Raw genomic sequence first — 27052 nt, 5'->3', positions numbered from 1 at the left:
GAACAATTATACCAAACTGAGAATGAGGGGAAAGATGATAAAATAGAAGAGTTTTTAGCTAAAATTGAACTGCCAAAATTGCAAGAAGAGGAGCAAAAACAGCTGATAAAACCATTTGAAATAGAGGAAGTACAGGATATATTAAAAAAAAGCTGCCGAACAATAAAACACCTAGAGAGGATGGATTCCCAATAGAATTCTATAAAACATTTAAAGAGTTATTAATTCCTTCTCTCTTGGAAGTAATGAACCATAGAGAAGAAACACAAAACTTGCTAGATTCATGTTCTCTTTCTTTGGCTTGGCTTCGTGGATGAAGATTTATGGAGGGGGGTAAAAAGTCCACGTCCGCTGCAGGCTCGTTTGTGGCTTACAAGTCTGATGCGGGACAGGCAGACACGATTGCAGCAGTTGCAAGGGAAAATTGGTTGGTTGGGGTTGGGTGTTGGGTTTTTCCTCCTTTGCCTTTTGTCAGTGAGGTGGGCTCTGCGGTCTTCTTCAAAGGAGGTTGCTGCCCGCCAAACTGTGAGGCGCCAAGATGCACGGTTTGAGGCGATATCAGCCCACTGGCGGTGGTCAATGTGGCAGGCACCAAGAGATTTCTTTAGGCAGTCCTTGTACCTTTTCTTTGGTGCACCTCTGTCACGGTGGCCAGTGGAGAGCTCGCCATATAACACGATCTTGGGAAGGCGATGGTCCTCCATTCTGGAGACTTGACCCATCCAGCGCAGCTGGATCTTCAGCAGCGTGGACTCGATGCTGTCGACCTCTGCCATCTCGAGTACTTCGACGTTAGGGGTGTAAGCGCTCCAATGGATGTTGAGGATGGAGCGGAGACAACGCTGGTGGAAGCGTTCTAGGAGCCGTAGGTGGTGCCGGTAGAGGACCCATGATTCAGAGCCGAACAGGAGTGTGGGTATGACAATGGCTCTGTATACGCTTATCTTTGTGAGGTTTTTCAGTTGGTTGTTTTTCCAGACTCTTTTGTGTAGTCTTCCAAAGGCGCTATTTGCCTTGGTGAGTCTGTTGTCTATCTCATTGTCGATCCTTGCATCTGATGAAATGGTGCAGCCGAGATAGGTAAACTGGTTGACCGTTTTGAGTTTTGTGTGCCCGATGGAGATGTGGGGGGGGGGCTGGTAGTCATGGTGGGGAGCTGGCTGATGGAGGACCTCAGTTTTCTTCAGGCTGACTTCCAATGTTAGATCCAAAACTGACATTTTGGCAGTTTCCGCAAAGCAGGACGTCAAGCGCTGAGGAGCTGGCTCTGAATGGGCAACTAAAGCGGCATCATCTGCAAAGAGTAGTTCACGGACAAGTTTCTCTTGTGTCTTGGTGTGAGCTTGCAGGCGCCTCAGATTGAAGAGACTGCCATCCGTGCGGTACCGGATGTAAACAGCGTCTTCATTGTTGGGGTCTTTCATGGCTTGGTTCAGCATCATGCTGAAGAAGATTGAAAAGAGGGTTGGTGCGAGAACACAGCCTTGCTTCACGCCATTGTTAATGGAGAAGGGTTCAGAGAGCTCTCTGAACCCTTCTCCATTAACAATAGATTCATGTAAGACAGCAATAATTACAGTAATACCAAAGACAGGAAGGATCCACTAACACTAGCATCATATAGACCAATATCTCTACTTAATTCAGATTATAAGATAAGAGCAAAATTATTAGCAAACAGATTGGCCGATGATGTACCAAAAATAGTAAAACAAAATCAAACTGGATTTATTAAGAACAGCAGATAATGTCTGTATATTTATTAATTTAATTCATGCAGTTCAAGGAAATAAGATGCCAACGGTGGCTGTTGCTTTAGATGCAGAAAAAAGCCTTTTACAGGGTAGAATGGAATTATTTATTCAAAGTATTAGAGGTTCAGTCTACCAGAAAAATATATTAATTGGATTAAAGCATTATATAAAGGACCATTGGCGAAAGTGACAGTAAATGGATATGTATTGAACCAATTTAAATTAAGTAGGTCAACTAGGGAGGGATGTCCATTATCTCCCTCACTGTTCGCTTTAGCAATAGAACCATTGGCAGAACTGATAAGAACAGAAAATAAAATGAAAGGGATAAAAATAAAAGAGGAGTATAAAATCAGTTTATTTGCAGATGACATCATAGTATACTTAACAGAACCAGAAATATCAATAAAAGAACTACATAAGAAATTGAAGCAATATGGAGAAATATCGGGGTACAAGATCAATGCAAATAAAAGTGAAACAATGGCAATGAGTAATGCGGATTATACAGAATTTAAAAATGAATCACTATTTAAATTGCAAACACAATCAATCTGATACATAGGTATTAGATTAGATAATAATTTAAGCCACCTGTACAAATTAAATTATCAGACATTAATAAAGCAATTACAGGAAGACTTAGAACATTGGAAAGAATTACCACTAATGTTGATAGGGAGGGTAAATTGCATTAAAATGAATGTCTTCCCAAGGATACAATACTTATTTCAATCTTTACCAATTCCCTTAACAGAGAAATTCTTCAATGAACTAAAAAGAATAATAAGGAAATTTTTATGAAAAGGGGGGAAACCAAGTATAGCATTAGATAAATTAACAGAGTGGTACACCAAGGTGGTTTGCAGTTACCAAACTTTAAAAATTATTATAGAGCAGCACAATTAAGGTATTTATCAGATTTTTATCAGACAAGGGAAAAACCAGATTGGACTAAGATAGAAAGATAGAGCTAGATAAAATAGGGGAGAAGGTACTGGAACATATACTTTATAAGTGGGATGAAAACCTGGTGCAATATAAAAGCTCACCAGTTCTGCATCATTTACTCAATATGTGGAAGAAGATTCACTTAGAAAGGAAAAAAAACAAATTACCAACTACCAAAATTATTATTGATGCAAAATCAGTTAATCCCTTTTACAATAGATAACCTTTCCTTAAGAGAATGGGAGAGAAAAGGAATTAAAAGAATAGAAATTTGTTTTTTGGGAAATAATTTATTAACATTTGAACAAATGAAATACAAATATGGAATAACTCATGGAACAATGTTTGCATACCATCAACTGAAAGCCTACTTAAAGGATAAATTGGGAAACAGACTGAGATTACCAGAAGGAAGCAGCTTTGAATATGTGATTACAGAAACAATGATAACAAAAAGATTTATAACGAACATGTACATCAAGCTGCAAGAGAAGGAAAATGATGAAATAAGCTATAAACCCAAACAAAAGTGGGAAAAAAGATTTAAACATAAAGATAAAAAATGAAACATGGTAAAAGTTATGCTCTGGAACTATGAAGAATATAATAAACACCAGGTTATGCACGATACAGTATAATTGGTTACACAGGTTACATATCATGCCCCAAAAGTTAAAAAAATGGGATCCAACATTATCAGATAGATGTTTTCACTGTAAGAAGGAAATGGGAACAACAGTACATGCAATTTGGGCATGTGAGAAAGTGAAAAAGTTTTGGGAAGATCTAAATCAGGTATTAAATAAAATCACAAAAAGCAACATACTAAAAAATCCAGAGATCGTCCTTCTAAGTAATATAAGAAATAAAGAATTAGGCCTCAAACTGAATGAAGCACAAAAAAGATTTATTATGATAGCCTTAGCTGTAGCAAAAAAATGTATAATGTCAACTTGGAAATCAGAAGAGAGCCTGAGAGTACAGCAATGGCATATGGAAATGAATAAATGTATTCCATTAAAAAAAAAACCCATATAATTTAAAACATAACAGAGAGGGCTTGCATCGGACATCTACCCCCTAAAATGATAAAATGATAAGAAGACAAAATTACTTGTTCCAGTGTGTAATAGTAGATGACACAGTTTTATTGTTTATTTTCATTGTGTGATGACATTGTTTAATGGTTTTATTGTATTGTATATGTTGAATATTTAATGGGTTTGGAGGGGGGTGGGAAGGGGGGAGGGAAGGTAGGGGGAAAAAAGGGGAGAAAATGCCTCTGTGTATATTTAAGAGGGAAATGTTTGTATTTATTTTGATTGATATGGTTCACAGTGTGAAAAATTTAAAAAACAATAGAAATATTCCAGACATAAAATTACTCCCTTGGTCTGATTGAATTTCCCTTGGTAGGCCAAACAGTGTGAAAAATTTTAGCATAGCCTTCACAATCATCTTTGCTTTAATGTTTCTCTGGGAAATAGCCTATGGAAACCTTGAAGCTGTGCACATGAGTGTTAACAAATATTCATTTCCCGCTTTGGTTTTTGGCAATAGGCCATCACAATCCACTATCACTTTTGCGAAGAGCTCCTCAAAAACAGGGATGGGTTGTAAAGGTGCCACTGGTGGTCCTTGATTAGGCTTGCCCACCAGTTGACAAGTGTGACAGGTTCTACAAAAGTTCACAACATCCTTCCTTAATTTCGGCCAATAAAATTGTTTCCTTATCTTTTCTACAGTCTTCTTCACTCCAAGATGACCTCCCAAATGTGTACAATGAGCCAACTTTAATATTTCATTCCTGTAAGTTTTGAGAATTACAACTTGCCTTATTACCACCCAGTTTTCACTGGCAGGTATCACTTGTGGTCTCCACTTTCTCATCAATATTCCAAAGTACAAAGTAATCTACTGGCACAATTTCAATTTCCTGGTTCGACAGAATCTTATCTCTTATCACAGCAAGATCAGAATCATGCTTTTGTCTAACTATTAATTCTTTGTTTGACAACAGCAAAGCTGGATCCTTAGGTTTGTCCTCAATGCTTGACTCCACTACAGGATCATCACAGACTTTCTCTACCTCTACCTTTTTTTCTAGACATGGCTCTAGTAATGGCACATCCAGGGTGGATTTCCAAATCCTTTTCAGACTCATAAACTAATGGCTTACTTGTGAGTTTCATCCCAGGTATGACTTTACCCTCTGCTAAATAATTTCCTAACAAAAGAGAAACTCCATCCACTGGCAAACTTGATCTATCCCTATCGTAACTGGGCCATTAACTAAGTCTGATCTCATCACAGGGGTAAAGATGAACAATTACTTTATTAACAAAAATTCACCTTCAAAACTTTAATTCAAAATCCCCCCTCCCTTTTATAACAATGCCCACTGGTTACTATGTAAATTTCTATAACAGTGTAAAACTAATAAATTCCCCAGCCTAAATGTAACATATGTAATTAAAGTCTAAGTTATATTTCCAACCAGCCCACAGAAAAACTTAGACACAAAACAAATGCAAAACACACAAGACTCACAAAACTTCGATCTCAATTGAAGCAAAAATCGTAAACAAAATTCAGATTCTTTGGTAAACTGAGTGAAAAGATCCTTGAGAGAGAGAGAGAGAGAGAGAGAGAGAGAGAGAGCACAAAATTCGAAGTTATCTTGTGTTGCTTGCAGAGAGAGTTGAACAACTGACTTGGTCCAGATCCTTCTGGCTGCCTTCAGAATGTTCATCCTTTTTGAAATCCCAACATTCTAAACTGTCCTCCAGACCATGACTCATGCTCTGGGCCTTCTTCCACTCCACACCACCACCCAGTGGTGGTTTATCGTCCAAGTCCAGGAATTTTTTTCATTTTCTGCACATGCTCAGTCCGTCTCCCACTCTCTCAGCAGTGCACCTTCACCTTTGTTCTCTAAGGCAAACTGACACTTTTTAACATAAAACCACACAACACATAGGCCAATACACAACACAGAACTCTGTAACACTCAGTCAGCTTTCCTTGCTTGATGTTCTCTTTCCACATTTTTCTATTTATGCTGTAAATCAAGGAGAATGCTTGCATTTAAATCAATAAAAAATATTTTAAAAAGAAAAAAGAATGCTTGCAAATGCTACAGCCTCTGGGAATCAATTGTTTGCATAGATTCTCTGAAGTCCAGGCAAAATCCTCTGGTAACTGGCACACTTTTCCCTTAAGGTAACTGCAACCTCAAAGAACTCGAGAGAGCTTGAAGTATCAGTCGGCAGAAATAAATGATCAACTAACCAGAACATGCCTGACGATTGCTTCACATCTTTTGCATGTTACCTCTTGTATGCAGTTGTTATATTGAGATTAATGTTGTCATAATTACTGTAAAATACTGTGTCAGTGTGCTTACCTTAAAAAGTCTGCAGATTTTTGTGTCTCTCTTCACTTTAGTTTGTATCATATATCAATTCAGTTTTAGCTTGTTGATAGGAGCAATAAGAACACAGATTTATACTTTATTCCACAATACAATAACGAGGAATGCAATAGAACCCTGCTGTAAATGATAATTATGGGTTGATGCTCCTGCTTCTTCTGTTTGCATCAATTCAGCCTTGTATTCTAATTGTTATCATATTGTACTCCTTCACACTTTTGATGGTCTTTATCTGTGCATATGTTAATGACATTACAAATTGGGTGATAATGACACGAATAATTGAGTTGTTGGCATGCCACAGTTGTGCATTTGAAGGTTTCATTATTGCCAATATACAACATACATGTCTTGGTGTGAGCTTGCAGGCGCCTCAGATTGAAGAGACTGCCATCCGTGCGGTACCGGATGTAAACAGCGTCTTCATTGTTGGGGTCTTTCATGGCTTGGTTCAGCATCATGCTGAAGAAGATTGAAAAGAGGGTTGGTGCCAGAACACAGCCTTGCTTCACGCCATTGTTAATGGAGAAGGGTTCAGAGAGCTCATTGCTGTATCTGACCCGACCTTGTTGGTTTTCGTGCAGTTGGATAATCATGTTGAGGAACTTTGGGGGACATCCGATGCGCTCTAGTATTTGCCAAAGCCCTTTCCTGCTCACGGTGTCGAAGGCTTTGGTGAGGTCAACAAAGGTGATGTAGAGTCCTTTGTTTTGTTCTCTGCACTTTTCTTGGAGCTGTCTGAGGGCAAAGACCATGTCAGTGGTTCCTCTGTTTGCGCGAAAGCCGCACTGTGATTCTGGGAGAATATTCTCAGCGACACTAGGTATTATTCTATTTAGTAGAATCCTAGCAAAGATTTTGCCTGCAATGGAGAGCAACGTGATTCCCCTGTAGTTTGAGCAGTCTGAGGTGCCTGCAAGCTCACACCAAGACACAAGAGAAACTTGTCCGTGAACTACTCTTTGCAGATGATGCCGCTTTAGTTGCCCATTCAGAGCCAGCTCTTCAGCGCTTGACGTCCTGCTTTGCGGAAACTGCCAAAATGTTTGGCCAGGAAGTCAGCCTGAAGAAAACTGAGGTCCTCCATCAGCCAGCTCCCCACCATGACTACCAGCCCCCCCACATCTCCATCGGGCACACAAAACTCAAAACGGTCAACCAGTTTACCTATCTCGGCTGCACCATTTCATCAGATGCAAGGATCGACAATGAGATAGACAACAGACTCGCCAAGGCAAATAGCGCCTTTGGAAGACTACACAAAAGAGTCTGGAAAAACAACCAACTGAAAAACCTCACAAAGATAAGCGTATACAGAGCCGTTGTCATACCCACACTCCTGTTCGGCTCCGAATCATGGGTCCTCTACCGGCACCACCTACGGCTCCTAGAACGCTTCCACCAGCGTTGTCTCCGCTCCATCCTCAACATCCATTGGAGCGCTCACACCCCTAACGTCGAGGTACTCGAGATGGCAGAGGTCGACAGCATCGAGTCCACGCTGCTGAAGATCCAGCTGCGCTGGATGGGTCACGTCTCCAGAATGGAGGACCATCGCCTTCCCAAGATCGTATTATATGGCGAGCTCTCCACTGGCCACCGTGACAGAGGTGCACCAAAGAAAAGGTACAAGGACTGCCTAAAGAAATCTCTTGGTGCCTGCCACATTGACCACCGCCAGTGGGCTGATAACGCCTCAAACCATGCATCTTGGCGCCTCACAGTTTGGCGGGCAGCAGCCTCCTTTGAAGAAGACCGCAGAGCCCACCTCACTGACAAAAGGCAAAGGAGGAAAAACCCAACACCCAACCCCAACCAACCAATTTTCCCTTGCAACCGCTGCAATCGTGTCTGCCTGTCCCGCATCGGACTGGTCAGCCACAAACGAGCCTGCAGCTGACGTGGACTTTTTACCCCCTCCATAAATCTTCGTCCGCGAAGCCAAGCCAAAGAAGAAGAAAAAGAAGAAGAAAGAACAACATACATGAAATTCTTTAACTTTGTCTACCATAAGGAAGATAGAGTCACCACTTTGTCCAGCACCCCTGACAGAAATAAGGCCCCAGTGACAACAAACTCGTGACTCCTGGTTTAAAATGCCAATGTTCTATTCACTGAGCTGCAATTGGAGGCTGCAAAGGTGGTATTTTGTGGCACTAACATCCAAAATTTGTGTTCTATATCTCAATATTCCAGCCTCTACCTGTCCAAGGCAGATTGTTTATCTTCTTCATTTCAAAACCATATCTACATGTTTCTGTTTCCTCAGATATTCTTCTTTTTAAGAACACATTAAATCATACTAAGAAACTGGTTGTAGCACTATTTATTTAGATACTTTACCACTAGTTTATTTTTCTCAACAATACCGCCTTTTAAATGCTGATCTGGAGTGTTTTTAATGCCCTGAAGATCTCCCTTGACCCCTTTGGTTTTTTCATCACAAGGACTTTTTTGCTCTGCTTAACTCAACTGCAATAACAGAATGCAATGCTGTGCTTCCACAGGGGATCATTCATTCTCCTATCATGCAGGCAGAGGCTATCAGGGCAAAACAACAAGAAAACAAAAAAAAATCTTTATGCAAGTGAGAGAACTCAGAAGGAGGGATGTGAGTTTTTTTTTCTGTATTGCCAGAGGTTATGATATCAGCACATTATTTAAAACGTTGTATTTATTGCTAAGGAGAACAAATCAAATCCAATTTTTAATGCAAGATCTTTTACAGCTAGCTGATTTGTGTACAAAACTGAATACATTGCAGAAAAATAAATCTTACCTGAATAGCTAAATATTTATTCTTTCAAGCATTAAGATTCTTGTTGATACCAGGCTTATTTTCAATATGTAATCCCAAAATACCATGCATGTTTGCCATTTTCCTTGCCATTCTGTTTCTCTTTCTACATGTACTACCTGGTCTGCTGATTGTTTCTAGCATTTTCTGTTTTAATTACATCCCTGACCACCCTTTTTTGCCAGAATGTGGTCTCAGCTGGAGCTTAAAACTAGCCTTTAAATGCAGAGTCCAAAGAGAAAACAACTGATTGGTTTGTGTCTATAATTCTTAATGTCTGGTGTTATTTTGTTAACTAGACCCTGTTATCAAAAGCATAATTGTAAAGGTGTTCCTTGAGTAGACCTGGCTCTTCAACAAAATCAATGGCATTCTTACAAACCAAACATGAAAAGTGCTTGATTTGCACAAACAAACATTTGCAGAAAATGATGTGTTAGCATTCAGAGTTCAATCTTGATACGCAGGATATCAGGACGTCATCCAAAACAAAAGTTTATTCTGTGGAACAAGAGGCCCTTTCAAGCTGCTGTGTAAAATAGGGTTAACCAGGCAATTTGCAAGGTTAGCGCCCCACTCACACGGCAGCTTGAAAGGGTCTAACCCAGCCAGCGTGGTCCCTGACCTACCTCAGAGGTAGTCAGAGAATCCAGTTAAACTTAACCAGGACGCATCTTCTGGATGACCAGTTACTCCTGTGATGTCAGAGTTTGCACGTTGGCATCACAAGGAAACCCCTGGGTGAAGTGCCTGCCGGTATGGGGGGGCGGGAAGAGAGGGGTCGCTACCGTAGGACCCGGGGTTGGGGGGGGGGGGGGAATGCTTGCATTTACACTGACACAGCATTGCACTGACACAGCATTTTACAGTAATTATGACAACATTAATCTCAATATAACAACTGCATACAAGAGGTAACATGAAAAAGATGTGAAGCAATCACCAGGCATGTTCTGGTTAGTTGATCATTTATTTCTGCCAACTGCCACAAGGGGGAGAGAGGGAGTGCTACGATCAGTGGGAGAGCCATGATCAATGGAAGAGGGGTCACTGCCACGGTGGGGGGGTGTGGGGGGAGAGAGAGAATGGGGGAATACGAACTCCCGCTGCTGCGAATGCCACTCCAGTTGTGACAGCTCAATGTTTGCGACAGTGGGATGTTGCTGGGGTGATGCGTGATTGACGGGGTGGATGTTGATTGACGGCAGGGGTCACGACTGATGGGTGAGGGTGACTGACTGGGCAGGGTGGTGATTGATGGTGGTGGGGGGGAGGGGTGACTGATAGCCGGTGGGGGGTACAGGGGAGACTTGCAGATATTTTCCCTGAGTGTGTGAAGCGCCACTTATCACGTCATTGAGAGGCTGTTATCCCCTTTAAATCGCCGGGTTGGCAATTTAATGGGTTGATCCCCCTGCAGCTTGAAAGGTGCTGGAAGCACCTTTGCCCCAGTAATCACGTCTGGGTCCTAGGTTCTGCAGTTTAACAGTGCCTAAGGTTTCTGATTTGAGATCCGTAGCCTTAGAAATAAACAATTTTTCAATAATGTAAGATATGTGATTGAACAAATGAGAATAAATAAGTCCATCATTGTTAAAACTTGCAAAATCACTGCATATTATGTTTTTAAAAAATCTACACACAAGCACAAGAGGTTATTGGTGCAGCAGGGACAATTGATAGAAAATAAACATTGGTGCAGTTTAATAAGTGGGATTTACAACACGATAAAAACTAACTCTGGCCATTGGCTGCTCAATTACATCCAATTAACCTACCAACCCCAATTCATTTTAGAGGGTGGTAGGAAATTGGAGTACCTGTGGGGAAAAAAACTTATGCAGGGAATGGGGAGAACATACAAATTCCTTAAGGACAGCGACAGATTTGAACCCAGGTTGTTGGTAATATAATAGCATTATTCTAGCTGTTATTTTCAGAGTATTTTCCTCAAAATCAACCATTAAAGTCAGCTTTACAGAGTAGAATCTAACTGAAGAAAGCAGACACAGTTTTCCAAGGGGGATTTCATAACCTTGTTATAATACCTTGATCAGCTTGAGAAGATAATCGATGAAAATAAGACCACTCCTGTGAGCTCTCAAGACCAACAATCAATGACCACCCTCATTCTATCCAATCAGAATTGTATTTTACATCATTCTTATGAATGATTATAGTAGCTGTAGCCTCATAGTAATCCAATAAACCTAACTATTCTTCATTTCTTATGGGTAATTCGTACAAAGATAGAATGAAAAATTATTCAATTAGTACCTTTACTAAGCAAAAATTAAAAACCTCTTGCCAATGTTAATCTCTCATCTTGTCAAATTTCAGAGATAATAAGATGAATAATTTTAGGTTTTTCCCCTCAGCTAGAATTACTGCTTGCAGTCCATCCACATAAACACATACCAGGCCTGGATGTGAACGGCCAATTTGAAGGCTCAAAGTAACCTGGACTCCATTTATGGATTCCAGCCATGTACAGAAGAAAACCTGCCTCTGATATGTTCCTGAAGTTTTAACTGCAAGCTCAGCCCTACCAACCAACTGCCCTATGACTATTAAAGCTGTGAGAGTCAGTTAATAGTGTAGAAATATCTGACTTCCAAGAGATTAAAATAATTATAACTGAAATAAAGGGAAAGAAAAACCTAAATGATATGTTCATCAAAAGAGATGAATTAAAGCACCTTAAAGATTTATTAAAATTTTTAAAAGTTTTAACTAAAGAAGAATACTTTTTAAAACAAAAATTTACTTTGTATCTCTGCCGCACTACAATTACCTTTGGAGTGAATGGAATCTTGGATCTTGCATAGAATCAGAGAGGTTATTGGCCTGGAGTAAATGCTGGGGAATCTTAACCAAAATAAATTTTTGGATGCTGGGCTCCATTCAAAAATGATAATAGATTTGGCATTCCAAATCGATCAATGAGTTTGAGATCTCCTGCATTTTGCAGTGCATGTACAAAAGCCATCGAATTGCACCGATTTAGATGAATTTTGTCTGATATTCTCAGTTCACATACTGTGAATGCTGTGAACAAGCTTGGTTGAATAGAAATAAGATTGTGTGGTACTTGTTGTGCAAGTGAAAATGGACTGTGTCATCAGGTTCCAGATCCCAGGGTAGGGGTGATTAAACATCCTTCTCCCGGAGGGGCAGCATGAACTACTGACCTAGAATTTCCTGGGAGCAATCAGGTATCTATGTGGAATCTAATCTAATCTTGAGCACATTCTGCAAGAGGATCCTTAATGATTATCAAAAGCCTTCCATGCATATCCCACACAAGGCCTTGAACTATGCCTGAATGTGATAACATCTCCCAATACTGTCAGGTGGCTTGAATGATATCAATTTGTTTGTTTATCAATTTATCATTCATAATTTAAAAGTTAATCTCTACAATCATCATTAAAAATCTGACATCAAAAATTTAAGAGAAAAATATTGAACACTTCAAATAAATGATCAACAATTAAATGTGAACAAGGAGGATGTGCACAAATGTAATAGCAATGCTATTTCAGTGCTAGTGACCTGGGATCGAATCTGGCACTGTCCATAAGGAGTTTAGAAGTTGTCCCCATGTCTGTGTGAGTTTCTTCTGGGTGCTCCATTTTCCTCACAGCCTTTGAAACACATGGGGGTTGTCGGTTAATTGCGGTATTTGGGCACCACAGGGTCTTGGGCTCGAAGGGCCTGTTACCCTGCTATATGTCTAAATTTAAATGCACATAAAGCTTTTTCCCAGAAGCTCTTCTGTGATCAGAGTCTCTTTAGATTGAGTTAACCAAAATCAAAGCTTTAATCATACCATTCACACACACACATATGCACACAATCTACACTTCACGCGTGCACACACATGCACACAATGCGCACACACACACACACACACACATGCACACAATGCACACTTCATGTGCACAAACATGCACACAATGTATTCAAAGTGCACATACACACACACACACACACACACACACACACATGCACACAATGTACACAACACATGCACGCACAGCATTGAGGCTACCTACTAATCCTCCATCTAAATTCTGACACCATTTTAATTTGACTTGAATCAATGCTGGTCCCTATCATCTGTAATCTAGCTCCCTTTCTGTGATAATATCTTCACTAATGCTATGCCACCTTGTTTATCATTTCTTTCTCATACTATCTTTTTTCCGATAACCACTTATCTTTCCCCATGATATTTTCTCTTATTCATCATTATCTCTTTTGCTTTACCTTACACATTTAGCCCTATCGATTCCTGTTCATCCTTCCATCCCTTCTTCATTCTTTCACCCATTCTCCATCTCTGCTTCTCTTCTCACACTTGTGGTGCAATCAGTAACCACAAGCGGATTAAAGCGGATTAAAGGCTTTAATCTCCAGAAACACCGCTTTGATCGCCGCAGTACTGGTTGAGTTGTGGGCTCCTGTTAGATGGTGAACTGTATTGAAGCCTGAATGTCCGTGGGCTGAACTGTGTTTGTTCAAATGGATTTTGAAGCATGTGGGATGTTGGTGGTTCAGTTTGTGGTGGTAGGGCGAAGGTCGGAGGGGTAGTCGTGGTGGGTTCAAGTGGTAATTTGTCTGGAAAAAAGAAGTGACCTGCTGGTTGCTGACGAGGGCTTCTGGGTGCACCTCCTCTGCTGGGGCCCCTGCTAGAGCCAGGTTCCAGATGGACACCGTGTCTTACTGCCCGTTCGGGTACTATAATTGGGAATACTGGGGGTTCACATGCAGGAGGTGCACTTCCTCGACCAGCAGGTTTGCCTTGTGGGTCTTAACGTGTCTGTGGGGAAGCACTGGCCCTGGGGTCATTAACCAGACCTGCAGCATGGTTCCCGACGCTAGGGAAGGAAAAAAGTTTCTAATGTGGGGTGGAGTTCATAGCAGTTACAGAGTAGGGACCTGGTGGCACGTTGCACCTCTGGAAGGACCTGTTGCCACTGGGATATGGGCATCTCTTTTGATTTGAGAGCCAAGAGGATTGCCCTCCAAATCATGCAGTTCTCCCTTTCCACTTGTCCATTCCCACAGGGTTTGTGGCTATGCCCTTGGACAGGAAATGATGGCTCAGCTCCTCACTCACTCACTCCTCCCCAATCACCGTGAACATAACTTGGGTGTCTGAACAAGGTGAAGAGGTTGCGGAGGGGTTTAATGATCATGGGCATGGTCTTATCTGGGTGAGGAATGGCAAATGGGAAACATGAGTAATCGTCCACGATATTTAGGAAGTATACGTTCTGATTCATGGATGGAAGGGAGCCCTTGAAGTCCATACTGAGATGTTCAATGGGGTGAGTGGCCTTGATCAGCTGAGCTTTCTCCCCACCGGTAGAAGTGCAGCTTGCACTCTACGAAGACTGAACAGTTATGGGTCAGCTCCCTGATCTCTCCACATAATAAAGGAGGTAGTGGGCCCTCATGAAGTGGTAGAGCCTGGAGATCCAGGGGTGGCAGAAGCTATTGTGGAGGGCCTGGAGGCAATCTTCCTGTGCCCTGGTGCAATCCCAGGGCATTGGGTGGCTCATTGAGCTTCCCAGGGCAGTACAAGATCTTGGGTGGACAGTTCAATTCTCCACCCCATGATCTTACCCTGCTGTTTATTGTTAAACAGAAATGCGATGGCTCTCTGGTCTGTCCACAAGGAGAACTGCCTGACAGCCAGAGAGTGACTCCAATGGCACATAGGCTCCACTATAGCCTATGCCTCCTTCTCAATGAATGAGTGCCTGAGTTCAGGATCCTGGAAGGTCCAGGAAAAGAATGCCATGGGCCTGCCTGCTTCAGCATGGTGCCCAGGGTGAAGTTGGAGACATCCACTCTCCACTTGGAAAGGGATAGATTCATCAGCAGTGCGCATCGCTGCCTTGGTAATCGAATCCTTAATGTCCATAAAGGCCTTATGGGCCTTCACCAACGGGGCGGAAACGTGGTGGACTTCACTAGGGGCTGGGTCTTGTCCACGTAAATGGGGATCCATTGGGCATAATAATAGAAGTGGGAGTTTCAGAAGGGTGCGCATGTGCTCTGGGTGAGGGCAAAGATGCCATGCTCCACCACATACCCCAGTATTACCAGATGCAAGGTACAGAACGTGCACTTTTTCCAGTTGTATGATAAGTTCAGGGCTTGAGAGGTGACCAGTAACCTCAGCAGGTTTGTGTCGTGTTCCTCCTGGTTATGGCCGCAGATGGTGACATTATCCAAGTACACATATGTGGCTTTTAACTTATTGTCATCCACCATGCAGTCCATCTCCCATTGGAACACTGACACCCCATTCATGATGCTGAATGGGACCCACAGAAAATAGTAGAGGCAGCCATTGGCCTCAAACGCCATGTATGGATGGTCCTTTGAGCAGGTTGGGACTGGTGATATAATGACTGAGATCGATAGTGGAGAAGACCCAGTACTGGGCTATCTCATTCACCATGTCAGCTATGTGGGGGAGGGGGTAGGCATCCAAATAAGGTGAACCAGTTGCTGGTCTGGCAATAAGCAATGACCATCTGGTGTTACTCCCCACTTTTAATCACCACCACTTGTGCCGTTCAGGGGCTATTACTGGGCTCAATAATGCCCTCCACTACAGGTCACCCCACCAGCTTTTATAAACTCTCGGTCTCGGGGGCTATATCACCTACTTATAGTGGCAACTGGTTTGCATCTGGGTGAGGATCTGGAACAGCAGGGACGGATCGACCCACAGGATGGCTCTGGGTGGTGTTCCTGTATCCCCACCTGGTGGTTGTGTGGCTCATAATGTAAACCTCAGCATTCTTTTGGGCTTCCTCCAGCCATCAAGCCATCCACACGACTTCCTGTAGGGTCCAATTGCCCTTCTCCAGGAGTTGCTCGCAGATGTGGTTGGAACGGAAGCCAGCCACTAGCTCATCACAGATGATTGATTGCCACGGTCGATTACCACGGTCACATCCACGCACTCATAGGGTCGTCCCAGCTCCCTCTTGGCCCTCACATAGCCATCGACGGACTCGCCATAGGCCTGACATCAGATGACCAGCTGGTAATGTGCATACATAGAGTTCACAGGATTACCGTATTGCTGCCGCAGCAGGGCCGTTGTGTCCTCGTAGTTCTGTATTATTTGATAAGCTTGGTGGCCCACCAATGAAAAGAGCAGATCATACTTGTCTACATCTGCAGAGATCTCGTGGCATCTCATGGAGGCCTTTACGCAGAGCAGCCACGTATCAAACATGGTGTCAGTCTCCAGCTTCTCCACTCGGATTACCTTGTCTATGGCAAGTACTCTGGATATTAAATGGTGGCACGATCAATAACTACAAGAAGCAAGTGGTTAAACTTTAATATCCAGAAATACTGGGCATGTCTACATGCTGCTGGCCTGGATCTAAGGCTGGTATAGAGGGAGAAGACCAGGGCTATAAGCCTTTATTGGGAATCTACAGGGAAAAATTACAGTGTCGGATATGGGCCAGCCTGTACAGTCTAGTGCGGTCACACCTACACTACCGTGTTCCACTACAACACCTTTCCTTTTCTTTCTCTCACTCTCCCATGATTCCTTTTTTATACTCCAGCCATTCAGTTGGCTTTTCAATTTGTCCAGCTGCTGGTTCAATCAATCCAAGTCCAACCATTTCTATATTTCCACCTTTCCCACCATGTATAATTTGTAAATTAAAATGACATCAGCTGATACGTAAGCTATGATTGAGCCTTATATTTTGTAACTGGTCTCATTCCAGCCTTTTGAATCCACGGCAACAATTCTTCATAATGTGTAGTTACACCTTTCTGTCCAAAATGCAATAAGTTATTTTATGTTTTTGTGATCATCCTTAGTGTGATCTTAAATACTATCAATTTGACAAATTGTGGCTGGTTATTTAATGTAGTTAATGTCCTTTTATTTGATAGCTGACTTTTAATTACAGATTATTGGTTAATTATTCAAGTGCAGCGATCAATTTTATTGGGACTTCTCTCCTATCACTTGGTGTTATCTTAATACTTTGATTTAAGAGTGAAAAATGCAACCTGCATTAAGGGATAAAGGAAACATATGGATTTTTTTGGAAGAATGAAACCTTTAATGAAGGAAACAGAGTCTGAACTTAAGCAGCAATCTATTCATTCTCTGTTGAACTGCACCCTGTTATCTTTTTGAGAATGTTAGTTCTTGAAATTCTGAATTGAGATAACATAATTGAATGAAGACCTTACAATAGATTTTGAACTTTGCTACTCAAGCATGTAATAAACATCAACAAAATGAATCACCAAACAGTAATACCAAACCTAAGCATGACTCTTGAGAAGAAATTATAATCAAGGATTGTGCTGAAGATTCTCAGAAGGAAGACCTGCACTTAGTAGATCCAACTGTTGCATTCCCAATCCAAATTACAAGTCATTTTCAACCTTTGCTTTTTTTTTTACAGGGTTTAAACTAAACTTGAATAGGAAGTTAACAGTTCGAGTTACTCAATTCTCCACATTTCTTTTTAAAAAGGTTTGGTGGGTAGAACATTGAAATGATAAGCTAGGTGTGATGCTGTTATACAAAATATCCTCTTGACATCAAGGCCCTTTTACCAGCAAAATCAATTCAATCGATGAAAACAAATGCATTGTGTTTGTAGTGGTAAATTCCCACCTCAAATTGACTCTGTATGTGATCATATTTATTCTTTATGGAGTATTTGACTATGTGTTCAAACATAATTGGATATTGTGTATTCTCACTTTTCCATTTCATACTAATTTCTCAATGAGTACACTTTCTTTGATCTTACCTCCTTTTTATAATTTTAATATTGAACTTGTTTTAAGCCATGTTGATGGAAAAAAAATTCAGAGGGAATATTCATCCACACATCATGGCAGGAATTTGGTAAAAATTCCAAGAGGACTTTCACAGAACTTCCAGCAACCATCTTAAAAATAATTCTTTGGATGTTTTGTTTCGGAAAATGATAATTCCATCAAAGTCATAAATTCTCTTTGTTGCTCACTGCAAGGGAGGGGCGGGGGTCAAATATGGGTCATTATCTGTGAAGGCAGAGCCTCAATGACCTCTCTTGCAAAGCAGAGCCAGGCAAAATGAAGTGAGGTTTTATACATCTTCGCTATGCTCTGGAAGAGGTTCATCATCGATATGGTTGTCTTACATCTTCTGCCTATTTTCCACTGCTGCCCATCTTACACCCTCTACCAGCCTGTTCGCCCAGGGCTAAACCCTGCTCTTTCCTGCCCATCCACTCTAAATGTTCCAACCTTCTAAAGGCCCCAACCTCCACCTGCAAACTCACCTTCCCTGTAAAGCCTAAACCTGTTCCCTCTTGTGCCTCCACACCTCACTCATTCATGGTTTTGGAAATGCCCATTCATTAACATGCAATGGCTTGGTTTGGGTACTATGAATATTTGGGCTGGTTGGTTATTGCCAAAACTGTCATTGTTGTGCATCTGGGTGAATTCTAGGCTATGGAAGTTTGTGTGTAAAATAATGTAATGAACAAACAGTGGTTTCCTGCTTTTCTGCCTCTTTCAACCAGGAATTTGTTGAAATCCATGTGGTCTTTGTTTTTTTTTTGCTCAACTCAATGTACTGCAAGAGAATATCGATGAACATTCTCATGTTTGACAGTGACTAGATTCTATCAGTTTAGAAGAAAGTAATTCTGAGCAACTGCTAAACATGTCAGGTTTGGCTACCAGAAATATTTCCAGAAAGCCACTGATCTTGTAGAATCATACCTACAGCTAACAGAAATCAATTAACATATAGTGACCATTTTAAAATAGTTAGGTAAAGGCGATGGAGAAGGGATTTATTGCAACCTGCTGGTAACCATATGTTCAACCAGTGAATGTTTAACAGAAGGTCATCTTTGTGGAGGAATTCCAAGGTATTAAATATAGTTGGCTTGTTCTTTGACATAATGATCCTCCTACTATGCCAAGCTCAAGCGGGTGAACTATGGTGTGTGCCACTCAGCTTTAATACCAACATCCCTACGTAGGAGAATTACAATGCCAAAATGTTGGATTCTGGTCCATTTTAATCAATCATCCCTTAAAGTGTTGAATTTTAAAACTTCTGATCTGAAGCAGCAGGAAATTTTAAAAAAATTATTAAACTCGTGTGTTAATATTTATTTAATACACAACAGCTAACATTAGCTCCTTTTCTACTGGCAGCCTGTTCCAGGAACTAACTGGGAATTTACTGGGACAGGATCCAATGGAAAAGGAGCGTTGCCAGCATCAAATGACGTCATTTCACGTCGGGAATTAACCACCTCCACCCCTCCTCATATCCCTGCCATTTGCTGACGCTGGCATGCTGTTAAAACCAGTGGAAAAGGGACAATAGAAAGTACCCCATTCCCAGTTGAATGGAGAATACTCTGATCCCTGGGTATGAGTGAGTTCAGTGAAAAAGTAATTAGTGTCCCAGTTAAGAGTGGCCCAGTGGAAATGGCACAAAGTGTTTCCTATACCGGGACACTGCACAACTAATTAACTGGGATGCTGGTGGAAAAGGGGCTAATGGTTCCAGATCATTCCAAATAACCACCCATCCTCTATTGAAGAACATAGCCCTCAGGTCCATTTTAACTCTTCCCCATTCACCTTAAAGGTGAGAGATTGAATGGTAATCAACTCAGTTAGTAGCTTTGTTAGAATATCCATTTCAATGGCATTTTGAATCTAGTGTTCTATATTGTGCAAGAACTCAGAATAGGAGATGATATTAAAGTGGAAGTTGTGCAGAAAAGGGTTGAAATCAGTGAAGTGCTGCTAAAGAAATGGAGGTTGAAAATGGGACATTTTGCAGAAAGGTTGCATGTCCTGGATAAGTTGTTTTTTTAAGTCTTGAAAAAGGGTGCAGTCACAATCAAGTCATCTGGCATCTGATTTAATGCAGGAACACAATGTAAATGAATGGCCCATACATATTCCTATATTCTGAAAATTATACAGACTTCTAACTGAGCAGCTTGATTTTAATGTTAGCATCTTTCCTTTTGTTTTGTAGATGAGGTAGCATCCGAGGAATTGTGCAAGGAGTCCTCCCATCATCGTCACAGGCTGTGTGAGGTGCCGTGTCCTAATGACTGTGTTCTCAGTGAATGGTCTGAATGGTCAATCTGCTCACGCTCTTGTTCCAGCAAAATTGCAGAAGGCAAGCAGAGCAGAGCCAGGATGATTATAGCATTAGCCGGAGAAGGTAAGTATGACTGCTCCCATTGCTTTAACAACTTGGCAGCAGAACCTCTTATTGTACATGTGGTTCTATTATAATTGTGTCATTATAGATACATTGGTTCCCTTCTGTGAATGAGAGTAGGTTCAGTAATGGTGGTAATAACTTAAAACCATCCAAGCTGTTCCACATGACTATAACATGGCAAGTGTTGACAGTGTTAATTATCAGCAGTTTAAATCTTTAGGAAGTTTTCATGTGAAATTATACTATTTGAACAAACCATGCCAAGCAGTGAAACAGTTTTTCAGTTTCATATTTAGAACAGGTTTTCCCCAACGCAGAACAAATTGCTCACACCTTTCCATTACTTAGCTGCACCTATATAGCCTCTGTAGATGAGTCCACAGTGCTGTCCTGTCTAAGCACAGCTGTGATATTTTCCTTGACTAGCAATGCCACTCCTCCCCTTTTATCCCTCCCCCTCTCTCATGTCTGAAACATCGGCATTATGCCGGAACGTTGAGCTGCCAGTCCTGCCCCTCCTGCAACCTAGTCTCACTAATAGCAATAATGTCATAATCCCACGTGCAAATCCACACTCTAAACTCATCTGCCTTTCCGACAATACTACTTGCACTGAAATAGATATATCTGAGATAATTTCTATCATATACAAACCTCTACTTTCTGTCTTTACTTGCAGTCCTCGCATGACTTTTACCGTCCTCCACCTCACTATCGGCTCTATCACTCTGGTTCCACTCCCCCTGCAAATCTAATTTAAACCCTCCCGGAGCAGCACAAGCAAATCTACCTACAAGGATGTTAGTCCCCCTCCAGTTCAGGTGCACACCATTCCATTGGAACAAGACCCACCTTCCCTAGAACAAAGCTCAATTATACAGAACCATGAAGCCCTCCCTCTTGCACCATCTTTTTAGCCACGTGTTTAGCTGTATTATCTTCCTGTTTCTAACCTCACTAGCATGTGGCATAGGTTGCATTCCTGAGATTACCACCCTGAAAATCCTGTGCTTCGACTCCCTAAACTCTCCTGGAAGACCTCCTCACCCTTCCTACCCATGTCTTTGGTCCCTCCATGGACCATGACATCTGGCTACTCACCCTCCTTAGAATTAGGAAAACTCAATCTGAGATATCTCAGACCCTGGCATCAGGGAGGCAGCAGACCATCCATGATATATTAGAATTGCCCAAATGTTCCTTAAAAGCATGTGTCAGTTACAATCTGGTATCCACAATGTTACTAACTTAAAAAAAAAATTCTGGTCAACTGTGTGTGCAAATTTAAACGTGACTCTTTCAAGCAAGGAATATTTGAATTTAGAAAACTAATATTTTTCCATGACATATCTCATTGAAAATAGTCTCTCAAATGCTCTAAAAACAGGAGAATGCTAATTATGGGAAGAACGCACAAGCGTCAAATTGCAGTAATGCACTGTGTGACCTTCCGATTAATTTCACTTCTGCATCAGGCTCCCCTGCATTGAAACAGATTCTTTGTGTTAAAACGATGAATGTAATTTTTCCATGAGATAACTTTGTCAGTGTTTGACCATTTCTTCTTTACTTTTTGTTTGAATGATTTGAATTCAAGGAAGGATTTCTGGATATGTTTGTGACATGCTTCAGCTAATATTCTGCTTCTGTTTTGTTCAGAATTTCTTATTTGCCAGTAACCTAGTGAAGTGCCAGTTGATGAAGTAGACAAAGACAATGTGGTCAAAGAATAATCATGGCTTTTATTAGTAGAAACTCATGGTACAATAATGAAAGACAATAGATGCATACACAGTTATATCCAAGGGGAGAGTCATTAACAGTAGAGATAATGCACAGCCAGGGTTAGTACAGTAAGGCTCGCCAGAGGGGAGACAGGCAGCTTGGCAGACATTCACCACAGTCTCCCCCCAGCAGAAGAAGGGTTAAAATCAAAAGGACAGCTGCATGGAAAGACTGAGGCAAGCCATACATGGATACCATGTTTGGCCTTGAGATACTCTAACAGCCAAAATACACCAGCATCCAGCAAGCAATCGAAATATAATAAGATGTTTTATGAATATGTCAGCCTATCAGGTTGTTTACAAATTCTGGTGCCTCATCTCAAAACAGGTGGCTCCTTTGCATCATTGGGAACTGGTACAGGTCTTGGGTCTGTAGTGTGGGAAGGACTGGCTTCTGGACCTACTCCCAGCGTGAGGCAGTGGAGCCTTAGCATGGACATCTGAAAGCTTACTAAGGGTCACAGATGGGGGGGGGGGGGGTTGGGTGAGTCCAACCTCTCAGGCTCCCTCTGAGTAGGGGTGCGAGGAAGGGGCGAACCAGGCGAGGCCAGATCTCTTAGGGGTACAATGTCAGTACTCCCGTCTGTGAATTTAACATGAGCATAGTTGGGGTTAGTATGCAATAGCTGAACTGGTTGGACTAGGGGTTCTTCAGCAGCACGGTTCCAGGCTCAGATAAACAGGCTGGCCAGTCCATCACAGTTCCTGATTTCCTAGGAGAAGCAAACAAAAGTTCATGAGGTGTTTGATTTGTTGCAGTACACAATAAAGACTGAATAGAATGTAGTGCCTCACGCAGCACCTCCTGCCACTGGGTAACAGGGTAACCATGTGCTTTTAAAGCAAGATTAACAGTCTTCCAGACTGTAGCATTAGCCCTTTCAACCTGCACATTGCCCTGCAGGTTGTAGCTCGTGGTACGGCTGGTGTCAATCCCCTTTCGTCGCAGGGCTCGCCGCAGTTCAGCACTCATGACTGCTGAGCCTCTATCGGTATGAATGTAATTGGGAAAACCAAAAATGCTGAAAATTCTGTCAAGTGACTTAATGACAGATGCTGACGAGAAGTCAGGGCAGGGTTTCGCAAAGGGAAACCTGGAATATTCGTCAATTCAGTAAGGAAATATACATTTTTGTTGTTGGAAGGTAACAGCACTTTAAAATCACAGCTAATCCTCTCAAAAGGTCGCGTTGAACACATATTTGCCCTCGTTAATGTAAGGTTAAATTCTTTAGCTGTTGCTAAAAATTTCTTTAATTTGTTGTCGTGCTCAGTCTGTGTTTTCCCACAGATAGTGACATTATCCAAATAGGGAAACGTACCCTGTAACTCATACGCCCTAACAATCTTATCCATTTCCCTCTGAAACACTGACACACCATTAGGGACTCCAAAAGGTACCCTTTCAAACTGGTATAACCCCCCATCAGCCTCAAAGGCTGTCTAGGGTCGTTCTGTTTTTTTAATGGGGATTTGGTGGTAAGCTGCTTTGAGGTTGATAGTGGAGTACACTTTGTATTGTGTTATCTGATTAATCATTTCACTGATGCGTGGCAGGGGGTAGGCATCAAGGTTAGTGTAACGGTTGATTGTCTGGCTGTAGTCAATAGCCAGTCATTTCTTAGTGTGATTTTTCACAACTACCACCTGGGCTCTCCACGGACTCTTACTGGGTTCAATTACTCCCTCTTTAAGCAATCTCTGGGTCTCGGCTTTGATAAACTCATGATCCTCTTTGCTGTAAGAACGGCTCTTAGTTGCAATCGACCGACACTTGGGGGATAAATCACTGAAAAGGGAGGGAGCTTTGATCTTTAATGTGGACAGACCACAGTAACTAGCTCAGCCTATCAGGTTGCCTTCCATTCCTGTAGCTCTGGGACGCATTTTCTTGGTGCTTCTCTTCTTCTTCTTATCAGTGGGAGTACTCCCTGAGTTTCTGCTAATAAAAGCCATGATTAATTATTGTTTGACCACATGTCTTTATCTACTTCATCAACTGGCACTTCAATTTTATTAGTAGAAACTCATGGTACAATAATGAAAGACAATAGATGCATATACAGTTATGTCCAATGGGAGTGTCCTTGACAGTAGAGATAATGCACAAGTACATCAAGGCTCGCCAGAGGGGAGACAGGCAGCTTGGCAGACATTCACCACACCTAGGTCATTGATCCTTGAAACCATAACATTTAAAAAGAACTCTTGTATTGGAACAAATTGTAACCAAGGTCTCATGCTTTGTAATTAACAGTCGGTTGATTTAAGATATTTTTGAGCTTGCTAATAAATTACAATTTTCCAACACCTGGAATGGCTCAGGAGCCTGGCCATTCATTATAACTATCTGCAGAGTCGATTTTTCAAAGACTGCATAGATCTTAGTTATGCAAATATGATGCTGAGGGATTATAAAATCAACAAGGACAATTATGTCAAAGGACAAGAAATTACACTAAAACTATCAATCAAATGTTGAATGTATTTTAATAAATCAAAGCATGAGTTGACATTTTCTACTTAAATGTTTGTTTTGCCAAATATCTCTAAAGATAATTTAGAATGAGTGACATACTGTGTAAAACTTATGGTGTGCGTATTCGAATTGAAAATAAGATGAGATAAATATTGAAGTAACTGTTTATTCCTAATATTCAAATGAAATAATGATAAATGAGAGAAATGACAAAATGAACCTCTATCACCATTAGTGACTAAGCTAGACTCAAGCTTTGAACCTTGAAGAAAGGCTCAGGCCCAAAAAGTTGGTAATATATCATTGCCTCCTATGGGCGCTGAGATCCTTCAGCATTTCTGTGTGTTTTCACATATGAATAAAAACTCTCTGTTGGTATGATACAGCTGATAATTTTGGTTGATTATCTACCATGTTAATCAATATTTTATCTGTAAGCAATTGGAGTCAGATGCAGTAGTAGTGCTTAAGAGGAATTTAAATAGGCCCATGAATATGCAGGGTAGAGGGATATGGATCATGTGCAGACAGAGAGATTTAGTTTAATTTGGCATTGATTTCTGTGCAGATATCAGGACTGAAGTTGATGAGCTGTACCAGTGCTCCCATAAAGGACCTAATCAGTTATGATATTAGCTGCTGGTTATGCTCTTGTACCTCGCCCAACGCTCTGGATGCATTTACAAGAATACAAATGTTAATGGTCACAGCACTTAAAGCTGCTGTTTATCTCATCTTTATTGCTCTCACTATCCTGGAGATTTCTCTGTGGTAACAAGGACAGCAGATTCCATCTTATTCAAGATAGGGCTTGGATATGGTTGGCTGAAAGGCTTGTTTCTGTGCTATAGAAATCTATGACTCAAAGTTGGACAGATCATCATATCCAAACACTCTGTTAACACTTCAGGATATAGCCTAGCACGTCCTCTTACCACCTAATACCAGTCTTCACAGGCAACCTGTCCATACTGAGATGAGGGTAACTCATTGCTGGGGGGCTGACAGCAAGAGTCAGAGGTTCACATCAGTTTTCTGGTGTGCAGCATGCATTTATCAATTTAGACATACAGCACGGTAACAGGCCCATAAGTCCTTGCTGCCCAATTTACACCCAATTATTCTACACCTCCCCCACCCCCCACCCAATAGGCTTTGAATGGTGGGAGAAAATCGGAGCTCCCTGGAGAAAACCCACACAGACACGGGGAGAACTTACAAAATCTTTACAGACAGCGCAGGATTTGAACCCCTGTCCCAATCACTGGTGCTGTAAAAGCGTTGCGCTAACTTCTAAGCTAACCAAGTTGGCCTTGTGTAACCTGAATGAATGTCACCATGTTATTGTGAGGAATACGTAGTGGACAAGAGAGGTACCAGTGTAAAAAGAAATGGAGTACTTATTACCAACACTATCAGTCAATGATAGTGGGAATGAATGTGTGGGGTGAAAAATAGTGTTGGTGTATGACTTAACAACAATCAATTAATTTTGCAGCAAACAAAGAAATATATTCAGCAGTGTTTGAAAGACCAGTGGAGGTAAATGCAACAATTTCTCCCAGTAAAAGAATTACTGTGGAAAAATAAATGTGAGGTGGAAAGTTTGTATAAATTATGTGCATAAATTAAATCTCAGTCACAAAATCATGGAATTTGGGTTTGATCAACAGGAGAATTATGTAATCACCTCTATTCTTACTGCTTAAATTGCAGTAAATTAGAAAATACTGACATTTTGCATTCTGCTAAGCTAACAACAAAGAATCATAAATGCATTCAGAAGGAATCTTCCTTACAAGCAGATTATTTAGTGAGCTGGAGCCATCAGGATTTCAAATTCTGTGAGGCTGGCATTTGACTGGTTATATTTTCCATTTTACACTGCAGAGAATGCAATAAATTTGTGACTGGCACAACCCACATTACGTGATCCATCACCCACAAAATGCTGCATTTTGTCATTCTAGCCATTGATTCCCATTTGGTCTAACACTTTTTGTCAGAAAACAATTGTTCATGCGCACAAATGGTTTACTTACAGTGAGGCTTCCTAATCTAACAAGTCTTTGGAGTGTCAGTGCATTGTTACAGTGCGATCTGAGCAAACTGGTTAGCACGATATAATGTTTTCAAAAATAAAAGCAGAAGTTCCTTGCAGTAACATTATTGCTTTTAAAGATTTTTTTTGTACCTGGCTATTCATCAAAATGAATGACAATAGTTGAGCCAAACATTTTCTTCTTCACAACAAGAAACTGGTAAGAGTTCATTCTCTGCTAAATAAAGAGTTTGTAGTTGTAATTAATATACTTCCTTTGCAAATGGAAAGAAAAATATAATAGTTTACAAACTACATAGGGGCACTTCAAATTAATCAATGTCCAAAACAAAATAATATCATTCCTTATATAGTGAAATACTTCATAAATTCTAGATTAATACAGTACAAATTCTCGACTAATACAGTAGCCACAAGGGGTTGCATACTCCTGGGCAGCAGCGGACCAGCACAGGGCCCAGAAACAGAAAGAACAACCCCTGTTGAGAAGAAGTAGTAGAGGAGATGACCCTTCAGG

The 27052-nt window shown here is 41.2% G+C and overlaps 1 protein-coding gene across 4 annotated transcripts in view; it reads left to right on the top strand.

Annotated features, from left to right (window-relative positions):
* thsd7ba (thrombospondin, type I, domain containing 7Ba) overlaps positions 1–27052 on the top strand; it is a 1034072-nt gene that overhangs the window by 639089 nt on the left and 367931 nt on the right. For all 4 annotated transcript variants that reach the window (XM_069935130.1, XM_069935128.1, XM_069935129.1 and 1 more), the window contains one exon: positions 20013–20204. In XM_069935130.1, the coding sequence (XP_069791231.1) occupies positions 20013–20204 (192 nt within the window). The remainder of the gene's footprint in view (positions 1–20012; positions 20205–27052) is intronic.

The sequence above is a fragment of the Narcine bancroftii genome, chromosome 4 (genome assembly GCF_036971445.1).
Source record: "Narcine bancroftii isolate sNarBan1 chromosome 4, sNarBan1.hap1, whole genome shotgun sequence".
Lineage (NCBI taxonomy): Eukaryota > Metazoa > Chordata > Chondrichthyes > Torpediniformes > Narcinidae > Narcine > Narcine bancroftii.
The sequence above is the reverse complement of the archived record's forward strand: the minus strand, read 5'-3'. Positions and strand labels throughout refer to the sequence as shown.